Here is a 9,414-nt window from a genome sequence, read left to right as displayed (position 1 = left end):
TGTGTTATGAAGCAGACAGGCTTCGAGGCCACGTTTAGGGACAACCTCGGCTGAGGACCTACATTCTCTTTTGCTGTCGCTCACAGATCACAACACCAGACGTGCAATTTCCAACCTCACACGAAAAGCAGAAAAGGGAAAAAGTCACTTCCACTGCTCTATGGGGATGGGTGATGGGGAGTCAGAAAAACTCACGAGACTGGAGACAGCCAAATTACACATTTATTCTTCTTTTCAAACAGAACAGCATTATACGTATTCCCTCTTGGGGAGAAAATAATCTGATTTAGTAAAGAGGTGGATGTAGTCTCTTGCTCTTCTTCTTGGTCACTCAGAGGAAGGACCAAATGGACTGGCCCTGCCTGCTGGGGTGGTGGATGGCCAGCAGAGGCGTCCATGCTGGGCAACCTGAAGCCCAAGTCAGGCCTGGGAGGGGCGCATGTGCAGGGGCCTGAGGAATCGAGGCTTATTCACAGTTTTACAGCCATTCACAGGGATCAGACAGGGCCGGAATGGTGGTATGTGATAAAGACACTTAAATGGAATTTAACGGTTTGTTCTCTTTCAAATTATTGAACATTAAGTTTAAATGTTTCCATATAAATATTACGTTATATGTATATAGCAGAATTGCAAATTTGCACACTAGTGCCCCGTTTTGCAAGAAAAACGTGGCTTCTGTATTTCCCATCACTGGTCGGTTCTCCAGCTCATGCCCCTCTGAGCAGCACAGGAAAAGACACACTTGCCAACTAGTAACATCTCATCTTCCCCTGGAAACACTGTTTTGGGTCGCCCCTCCTACAACAGCTCCTGGTGATGGGAAGGAGGGGCTCTGTCCAAGAGTGCCCTGTTCCTTGCTGGGAGCTGGTCTGGCCCCAACCTCACCTGTCATCTCTGGGCCTCTGCTCACCCCATTAGGCCTTTGGGGACACTGTGTGCAATTACTCCCTTCTGGAGTGAGTCCACACCATCTCCCAAGACCAAGCGCTGTGGCTCTCAGGACACATGGGACAGGTCACCAAGCCAACACCAACTTCTCCCCAAGTCCTGTGCCTCTCCCAGGCTGTGCAAGAGGAACGGGGCCTCTAACCCCAGCACGTTCCCATTCCCGCTCTGTGCCCGGGCTCCCACCTCGCAAGAGGAGGAAAAAACACTTTTCTCTTACAGCTGCACCTGCTGCATTTCAGCATGACTGGTTTTTACCAGCTGAAGCTGTAAAATGACCGTGACCTTTAGCAATGCAGCCACCACTACCCAGCCAAAGCTGATAAACTGCTAAGAACTTTGAGTGACCCTAGCTCATCAGACCCTTGCTGGACCTAACTTTCCTGACCAATGAGCAAGGGGATTTGTTTTAACCAACCACATACAAACTAATGGACACATTCTGACTTTGCCAAAGTGAAAACTCTCAATCACAGATTAGCAGAAACACCATGAACCTGCTCCCTCTCCAGCAGAAAGCAGCCTACCTTTCCCTTGGAAAATGTGTTCACTGCCAGGTATTCCTTGGCCTGGGAAGTGAGCAAGCTCCGCACCTGCTCTGTTGAGCACTCCGCATGAGTGACCCTGCGGGGCAGCAAGTGGGCGCAGGGGCCTCCGAGGGCTTTGCCTCATTGGCCTTCACTCCCCTCCTCTGAAGTAAGAGCTCTTTCTATTGGGTAGGACTTGATTTAGTTATCCTTGCAATGTCCCCGTAGGATAGGTACTGTTACTATTATCATCCTCTTTTACAAGTGACAAAACTAAAGCACAGGACAGTGAGGTGACCTTGTCCAAGGTCACAAGTTAACCGCCTGTGACAGGATCCAGTCTAGGCAGTTTGGCTCCCATGAAACTCCACTCCACTGCCACAGCACTGCCACTAGGTGTCAGCACACCAAACTGAAGCAGCTGCAGCCTTTTAAGGAAGAAGGGACCAGCATTTACTGAGAGCCTTCTAGGTGCAAAACACTTGTGCATGCATTTTCTAATTTATGAGGTGACAAAAAATTTTTAGGGGGCAGAATATGCCACATTTCGTTAGTGAAGTGACTTGTTTTGTGTCAGAGGAGCTTTTGTTCATATTTTTCGAATTGAAAAAAAAAAAAAAAATGATAACTCTAGAGTAGATTTGGAAGTTTAAGAGGACCAGTCCCTGAGTTATTTGTGAACAAAAGACTCTTTCCAGCTATTCACACCTGGCCTCACAATGAAACCATTATCAGAAAGACTCAAGGAAGAGCCCATCAATGTATTTTCTCCCTCTGCAAAAATCAGCTACAGACAAGCACTTGCTATAAAATTATCTGGGTTTAATCACTATCAACATCAGAACTGTAGTACATTAAAGTACAAAACCTGTATGTACAATTACACATACAAAAACTGTTCTTTGTCAGGAGTAATTTTCAACAAATCTGACAAACAGCAAGAATCATTCCTATTTTGGGTCTGAAAGGAGAAATGGAAATTTCCAAGATATCCCCCCCCTCCTGCCTCTGGCCCCATTGACCCTCCGAACATCAATTTGCAAAAGGCTGAGGTAGGAAGCCAGAAATTAACAATATCAGGCACTCATTCCACCCCTCTTATGGAAAGGATGAATTTTTAGGAAACGTTTTCCACCATTTATTATCCTGATGTTCCATCCATCTGCATCATTAGGTTCAGTAGTTACCATGACAATATGATGCCTACAGCAATCTAACTTGATAGCCAGATGCCAGAATGAGAAAAAATAGGACCAGCTAAGAAAGTGAGAGGAAATATAATTAATCTGAACCACATAGAAAATATGCAGAAAACCAGGACCAGGAGGAAAATTGCTAAAATGTCATTGAAGAGGGAATCATTGAAGGGCAGCAATGATCAAGTTTCTGTATAAAAACTTTGCTAACTAGAACGACGTACTGGTCTATAACTAAGACTGAGGAAGGAATCAATGTGATCTTGGAATGTTGCTCCAAGTCCCTGCTGCAGGGCCCAGCGGGGTCACCACTGATGTTAGCCATAGGATTCTCAGGGGACTAACTTTCCAGAGGTTCTCAAGTTGCCATCTCAAGTGCAGCCGCCATGACACTCTGTTCATTTCCAGGCTACTCTCAGACCCAGATTTTCCAGCTGATGAAAGAATTTCCGCCGAGCTGAAGCTAGACTTCAGCCTGGAGTGAGTGGTGCCTTGGGGATCCCATGCCCTTGCCTTCTAAGTGCCCAGTGAGTAGTGGCACTACTGTCTTGAGGGCCTGAACATGGCAGAGGGGTGGGGACTGCAAAAAGCAGAGCAACAGAAAAGCTGTGCTCCCAGGAGAACAGCCTGGAACAGGTGGCCATTCTCAGCAGGGCTGGGTTGGGTAGCGGCGCTGAGCTAGGCGGCTCGGCCGATTCAGGCTAGTGGCCACGGGGAGCTGAAAAAGAAGAACACACGTTAGGCTGGAGCACAGGCTGGACTGAGGAGAGCCCCTGTGTCTATCTAGAATGTTCTGGCTGCAGGTGGCTTCCCAAGGTCGTAGTCTCATGATCTACCCTCACCTCCTAAATACAGTGAAAAGAAGTTTGATTGTATAAAGGGAGAGGTCAAATGTGACATGAGCAGAGTTGAGTCTGCCCCAGGTCCCTAAGGAGCAGGGAGCTTGGCTTCTCTCCAAGTTTACCGTGATCCTCACCCCAAGACAGAAGGAAACCAATCCCTGACACCAACACCAACTGTGGCTCTCACAAACCAAGACCATTAAAGGTCAAGAGCAGTATTTCTAAAGCCCTCACTTACTGAACACCTTCTAGGTTCAAAGCACTTCACACACACATCTGTGAGGTAGCTAATAATCATCCCATTCTTCAGAAGCAGAAGCTGAGACTGAGGTTAAGTAGTTGCTCAAGAACTCACACACAGTGAGTGGTAAAGTGGGATTATCAACTCGGGTCTCCTTCACTCAAAACCTGTGCTCCTGACCCTCCCGCTGAGGGTGTCCGTACCTGAGGAACCTGAGACGGGTTGTAGAGAGGAACAGCCCCTTTCAAGGCAGGTGGAGGAAGAACCCCAGGTGTGGAGTAGACCTCAGAAGAAACACCCTGAGAAGGAAAATAATGGAAACCCAGTGAGCGGCCGAAGTCAAGAAAGCCAAAGCCGTCCCTCAGCATTGACTTTGCACTAGACACTGGGGAGGAAGCTTTCTCTTGAAATTCAAGAAACTGCCAGCAAACAAACATGGCTCAAGTGGGCACAACCCACACCCAGATCTGGCCAGCAATGCAGAGGCTCAGGTGCTGCTGTACCTGCAGCAAGAAAGAAGGCAGAGCCACCGTCTATTCAATTGCCGTCATCGAAAGCACATCGTTCAGGATCTAGAACTCTCTGAGGGTGTTCTAACCAGGCTTTCCGAGCAACAGGTGGGAAATCCCTGGTGATGTGGCCAACCTCGGGAAGAACTGGTCGCAGGCCTAGCCAAGGGCACCAGCGGACTCCAGCTCCCACAGAGACAGGGAGAGAGGCATCCTCTAGAACTCACCTCAGGAAACTTGTATGAGCCGAATTGTGTCCCTCCAAAAAATCATGGCAAAGCCCTATCCCCTGATGTCTCAGAATGTGACTGTGCTTGGAGATGGTATCTTTAAAGGGGCCACGTGGCTACCTAGTCCAACATGACCTGTGTCCTCATAAGGGAGGGATTTGGAACACAGGCACCCCCAGGAAAGATCATGAGAAAACACGAGGAGAAATCAGCCTCCACCAAGCCAAGCAGCAAGGCTGCCCGAGAACCAGACCTGCCGACACCTTGATCTTGCACTTCTGGTCTTTGGAACTGTGAGAAAATCGATGTTGTTGTTGAAGCTATTCTGTCCGTGGGGCTTTGTCATATCGGCCCAAGCAAACTAATGAGAAGCTTTCTCCACATTCCCCACGAGCCACATGGGGTGGCGCCTCCGGCCCACATGGAAAAGCCAGCGCTCACACACGCAGGCATCTGCAGAGGCCTCGGCTCCAGCAGGCTGCTCACCTCGCACCCTGAGAACCCGCCAATTCCAGCACCTTCAGCCGTTCCCCCACTGGGCGAGGATCTTCCAAGGTCTCCCCCACCTAGAAGGAAAAGAGTTGTCCCTCTGCTCAGGACTGAGGAGTCCCCACAGCAAGAAGGCACCTCTGCCCCCAAGAGCACCCTGAGGACCACAGGCAGCCCAGAGCTTATAGGTACCTGTGCCCCTGGAGGAGGCGCCAGCGCCAGGCAGAGGCGGGGACTCAAGAAGAGGCATCGGTGGGAGTCCCTCGGGGGGAGAGGATGCTCTGGGGGGCTCCTGCTATGTGGAGAACGGCAGCGTTGGGGACATAGGTGGTTAACAAATTCATGCATGCATCCTGTGCCAGGAACAGTGGCCTCCACCAGCACCTGCCACTAGGGTGCTCTCCCCAGAGGGCCATCTTCTCTTGCAACTCTGCTCAGTAATCCTGATCAGCTCCCTACTGTTGGCCTCCTGAAGTTAAAATCCTTTGTCCTCATTTTTAAGACTCTTCAAAATCTGCCCTTGCCCTCCCAGAATCTCTTCCCCACAACCTCCCAACACAAAGCCTCTGCTCCATTCAGACTAGGGTGGAGTCGGATACCAGCCCACAGCTCCACAGTGCTGGGGAGATGTCCACTGGAAGGCCCACAGGAGGGAGCTCCCTCCCGCCCAGGGAGGTTACCTCTGAGTCAGTGCTGTCCCCCGAGTCTTCCTCTCCAGAGGGAGACACATTGCTCGTGGGCTTCGACCGAAACCAGCTGAACCAGCCAAATCCTGAGCCCTGGAAGATAAAGAGGAATGTTTATGGCCCATTTCTCCCCAGTGACTGTGAGATTAACTCCCCCCAGTGTGAGACAAAGAATGGAAGGGAGGGGACGCCACCCAAGGCCAGATTCCTATTCTGCCCCACTGTGTAGGAAGAGAGCAGAAGAGGAAGGAAGGATGGCAAGAGAAGAACAAGTTCCCGCACCTTTGTGCCCTCCTTCACATCTCCTGGCTTCTCTCTCTGTGCAGCATTTGGGGAAGATTTCTTATCTGCTTCATCAGAAGACTCTTCATCTTCCTGGCCCAAGATGGTGGAACTCTCAGAGAAATTCCGTGCTCTGAGGGCCAGTGGTACCTGGAATTTTGATAAAGAACCAGCATTCATATAGCACTTGACAAGTTACCATAGTTCCACACATACTCTCACCAGACCTACTCAGTCAATCCAAGGGGTGGTCTTAGGGGGTCATAGCTCACTGAGGAGGAAGTAAGGCTTAGCCATGAGAAATGATCTGCAAAAGGTCTGGGGCAAGACCAGTGTCAAAACCAGCCCTCGTGTTCTCCCCGACCCTAGAGAGTTTGGGCTGCTCTGCTTCTGCTCTAGAATCACACCAAGGCCTGGGGCAGAAGCCAGAGAAGCTACTGCTGAAGAGGACCTGGAAACAACCCACAGAGACCCCCAAACCCAAGAAATGTAGCAACCTGTGGACCTAACTCCTCTTAGACCTTTCCTAACAGAACATCTTCAGTTTGGTATCAAAGCTGCCCGCTCTTGTGGGAAGGGGCACATCCAATCAGCAGCTGGATGGGAGGATTAATGAGACGTGGTCGCCTCCCACACCTCACAGGCCCACCAAGAAAAGACATGGCGGGCACCGTCACAGCTGCCATCGGTCTTGCTTTGATATAAAGCAGGGTAAGAATTAAAATAAGGAAATCGATATCAAAGTCCCCTACAGGGTTCTGAGAGCTTCTGGTGCAGTGGTCAGAAGAGGCTGCAGAGGGACAGAGGTCCCTGGGGTCAAAACTAAGCCAGCTCCGCACGCCCTTCTCCCCCGCACACAGGTGGAGACTGAGCGTAAGCAAGAACCTGGCCTCCCTCCGACTGCCAGGACTCGGTGAGGAAAGGAATAGGAGAGACCAGGTGTGACGGGGAGGAGAAGGCTCGGCCAGCAGGAGCTGGGGAGTGGCTGAGACGCCTCGCTCAGGTCTTGTCCTTCACCTGAGGTTTGGATATGTCCTGTGGACCCCCGGGGTGCTGAGCGGTGTCTTGGGATGCTGCGCTCGCTCCTGTAGCACCAAAGAGAAACAAAGAGAGGACTCTGCATTTGTGCGGTGTCCCCGTCCTGGAGAAGGATGCCGGTTTTCCCAACAAAGCAGGAAGGAGCCCTTAACTACAAGGAGGCGACAGGAAATGCAAAGCTCACTTGCGTGGCTCCTCCCAATTCCAGCCACCCCAGGACGCGCTGGCCAACCCAGCTCTACCCCCTGAATTCCAAGGTCATTCCTTGGGAATTTGGGAAATTGGAACAACGTGGAGCCAGAGCTCTGGGATCCCGCAACCCTCCCCTCCGAGGGAGTCTCCATCTTGGCCAGGTCTGATCTCAGAAGGCCTGAGATCTACTCCTCCCACGTGGCTCCCAGCACTGTCCTGGGCATCACTCAGCATGGCTCCCCCGCACCCAGCCCTGCTGTCCAAGGTCTCCTGGACCTGAGGAAACCTGGGATGGGGACAGAGACGTGGGCTCCCACCATAGTCCCTGACAATAAGTCGGTGGGCGTAGGACGACTCAGGAAGAGGGTCTGGCGGGCGCTGCGCGCAGTGCGAATGTGCACAGGTGGCCTGTCCTTATTTCTCTGCCTGCAGCGGCTCCCCTGGAACCATGCGGTCCAGGAGAGGGCAGGAGGGACTGTCCGTCCTGCTCTTTTTGTCCCAGGGGAGAAGTGGCCTGGATGTGCAGAGCACCACGTGGGAGCTGCCACGGAGCCGGAGCTGGCCCAGGCCACTGCCGTCCCCAGTTCCAGCCACCTCCTCCGAGGCCGCCGCCCACCATGGCTCTGCCCCCAAGGCACCCAGCCTGGCCGGCAGGTCTTACCAGAGGTGGGCTGTGTCTGCAGTGTCTCCTCCCAGGCCCTTCCTCCAGGAGCCCCTGTCACCGCCACGCTGTCACAGACACTGTCCCCACTGGGCCCTGGGAGATGGGTCTCAGGGACGGAGTAGAGAGGCACTGGTGCCTGCATGTGCCCTGTACCTCCTCCCACGGGGAGGGGGCCCCACTGCGGGGGGAAGGGCGGCTGAGGGCTGGGCTGGGGGGGCCCCGCCTGCTCGGGCCACGGGGCTGAGTGGTGCCCAGGGGCTTCTGAGTGGCCTTGACGTCCTGGAAGATCCTGGGAGGAAGTGTCTGAGGACAAAAGGCAAAGAAGTGAGGCTGAAGAGCGGCATCCGCAGACTAATCACAGCAGAAACGGTCCTGCCCTGTCCTCTTTGAACGCAGTCACCAGGACTGGCTTCCGCGGTGACAAGCAAAGCACGGAAGACGGAGATTCCTCTCTGCGGCTTAAAGAACTGTCCCCTGACTCCCTGAGCAATCCCTGAGGCCCTGACCCAGGGTCAGGAGGGCGTCCAATGCCAGGCCTTTTAACTTTTGAGTAAACTTTCTCCACTAGGAGTTCCTAATGGACTCGGGTGTTGGAAACCCAGGAAACTTTTAAACGTCTAGTTAAAAACCCAAATCAGACCTTAGAAATCACAACCTTGCTTTTAAAGAATCAGAGTGCGTCTGCCCTGGAAGGGACCCTGCTGACACGGTCACCTAAGATGCAGATGAGTGCGAAGACTGGCCCAAGGTCGAGGGCCGGGCGGGGGCAACTAGCCCACTTGCTCCACCTGGCACCAGCAGACGGGGCTGCCAGGAAGCAGCCATCCAGAGACGCCAGCCTGGCCCTCCCCAGCCTGCACCTTCCCGTCCCTGCTGCACAGTGGCAAATCCCAGAAGCAGAAAGCAAGGCCTTCCTCCCTCCCCTCCCTCTGCTCATCCCTGAAGGAAGTGCAAGAGGCTGGACGTGGCTGGAGCGAAGCCAGGAGAACCCCTGCCTGACCCCACCAGGGTGGAAACTTGCGGGTGTGGAGGTAACTGGGGGCATAACACCTGCCAACCAGCCCCTCAGAAGCATCCTAAAGGAGGAACAGGGATGTCATCCTTTGAAACACACTTATTTCATGGCTATATGGCAACTGATAGCTCCAAAATCTTCAGAGCTTCCTGTGTCCCAACACTAACCTAAGACACCGGTAATCTATCACTTCTGGTCTCAAGAAACTTATCCAGGTGGGGAGAAGGCATGAACATAGGTGAAGTAACCCACAAAAGAGGCGTTTAAAAGCCTGTGAGCCAGGCACGGTGGTGCATGCCTGTAATCCCAAAGGCTTGGGAGGCTGAGGCAGGAGGGCTGCAAGTTCAAAGCCAGCCTCAGCAACTTAGTGAGGCCCTAAGAAACCTAGGGAAGCCTTGTCTCAAAATAAAAAATAAAAAGGCCTGGGGATGTGGCTCGGGGTTAAGCATCCCTGGGTTCAATCCCCAGTACATTAAAAATTTAAAAAAAAAAAAAAAAAAAAAAAAAGCCCTGAAACAGAAACCGTCCCAGGACAGGGATTTGGAAGGTCCAGTG

At 52.3% G+C, this 9,414-nt stretch overlaps 1 protein-coding gene across 6 annotated transcripts in view; it reads right to left on the bottom strand.

Annotated features, from left to right (window-relative positions):
* Positions 1 to 212: 212 nt before the first annotated feature.
* Sec16b (SEC16 homolog B, endoplasmic reticulum export factor) overlaps positions 213 to 9,414 on the bottom strand; it is a 48,974-nt gene continuing 39,772 nt past the window's right edge. For 5 of the 6 annotated variants that reach the window (XM_047521728.1, XM_047521729.1, XM_047521727.1 and 2 more), the window contains 8 exons: positions 7,842 to 8,147; positions 6,968 to 7,035; positions 5,951 to 6,100; positions 5,663 to 5,761; positions 5,175 to 5,277; positions 4,980 to 5,059; positions 3,958 to 4,053; positions 213 to 3,389 (listed from right to left, as the gene is read on the bottom strand). In XM_047521728.1, the coding sequence (XP_047377684.1) occupies positions 3,318 to 3,389; positions 3,958 to 4,053; positions 4,980 to 5,059; positions 5,175 to 5,277; positions 5,663 to 5,761; positions 5,951 to 6,100; positions 6,968 to 7,035; positions 7,842 to 8,147 (974 nt within the window). In that variant the 3' untranslated portion in view covers positions 213 to 3,317. The remainder of the gene's footprint in view (positions 3,390 to 3,957; positions 4,054 to 4,979; positions 5,060 to 5,174; positions 5,278 to 5,662; positions 5,762 to 5,950; positions 6,101 to 6,967; positions 7,036 to 7,841; positions 8,148 to 9,414) is intronic. The other variant, XM_047521731.1, reaches the window with a different exon arrangement.

This window comes from Sciurus carolinensis, chromosome 12 (genome assembly GCF_902686445.1).
Source record: "Sciurus carolinensis chromosome 12, mSciCar1.2, whole genome shotgun sequence".
Classification (NCBI taxonomy): domain Eukaryota; kingdom Metazoa; phylum Chordata; class Mammalia; order Rodentia; family Sciuridae; genus Sciurus; species Sciurus carolinensis.
The sequence above is the reverse complement of the archived record's forward strand: the minus strand, read 5'-3'. Positions and strand labels throughout refer to the sequence as shown.